We start from the raw sequence: 713 nt of genomic DNA on the forward strand, positions 1-713 counted from the left end.
ACAAACAAATTAATTGAGCAAATAGAACTTTTGCAAAAATATATGTTTCTCTTTCTAGTTTCTCCCACATCACAAGGTTATGCTTCTTTGAATTCAACAGTGGAAGCAAGAAGAAACCAAAGCTATGAGGTTCTAGTGGGCAGAGCGTAGATGTCATTATTACCCTCCTTGTCTACTTCCAAGGCCAGATCAGGAACAGTACAGACAATTTGATTTTTGTATCAATGATAACGGTAAGAGATGAGTTAGAGTCTTTTAGGTTACTAAATAATCCATACAGAAGACCATAACACCTAAACTAAGAGAGGAGTTATTCCTTGAGGAGTTGACAGCAACGTTTCATACTATCCCGAAGGGCCTCTTTGACTTTGTCATTCCGGAGAGTGAAGATAAAAGGGTTCAGGAAAGGGGTCAACACAGAAATCAGCAGGGAAGCTATCTTGTTATACTCAGCTGCCTGCGTTTGCTTGGGTTTCACATAGAGGAACAGGCAGCTGCCGTAGCCGATCACAACAAAGGTGCAGTGGGAAGCACATGTAGAGAAGGCTTTCCTCCGGCCAGAGGCTGAGGGGATCTTGAGGATGGTGGAGATGATGTAGGTGTAGGAGACAACTGTCGGGGCCAGAGAACCAATGATAATGACCACAGCCATTAAACACAGAACAAACTCTGTGAAAAGAGTGTCATCACAGGACAGTTTGAGAAGTTGTCCT

General features: G+C 42.9%; 1 protein-coding gene across 1 annotated transcript; it reads right to left on the minus strand.

Annotated features, from left to right (window-relative positions):
• Positions 1-310: 310 nt before the first annotated feature.
• Positions 311-709, minus strand: LOC124233267 (olfactory receptor 9A2-like; the record flags this gene model as incomplete). The annotated part of the gene is made up of 1 exon (XM_046650437.1): positions 311-709. A coding segment is annotated over one exon (399 nt), but the record flags the coding sequence as incomplete, so codon positions are not given.
• Positions 710-713: the final 4 nt, after the last annotated feature.

Source organism: Equus quagga, unplaced genomic scaffold (genome assembly GCF_021613505.1).
Source record: "Equus quagga isolate Etosha38 unplaced genomic scaffold, UCLA_HA_Equagga_1.0 177185_RagTag, whole genome shotgun sequence".
Taxonomy (NCBI): Eukaryota; Metazoa; Chordata; class Mammalia; order Perissodactyla; family Equidae; genus Equus; species Equus quagga.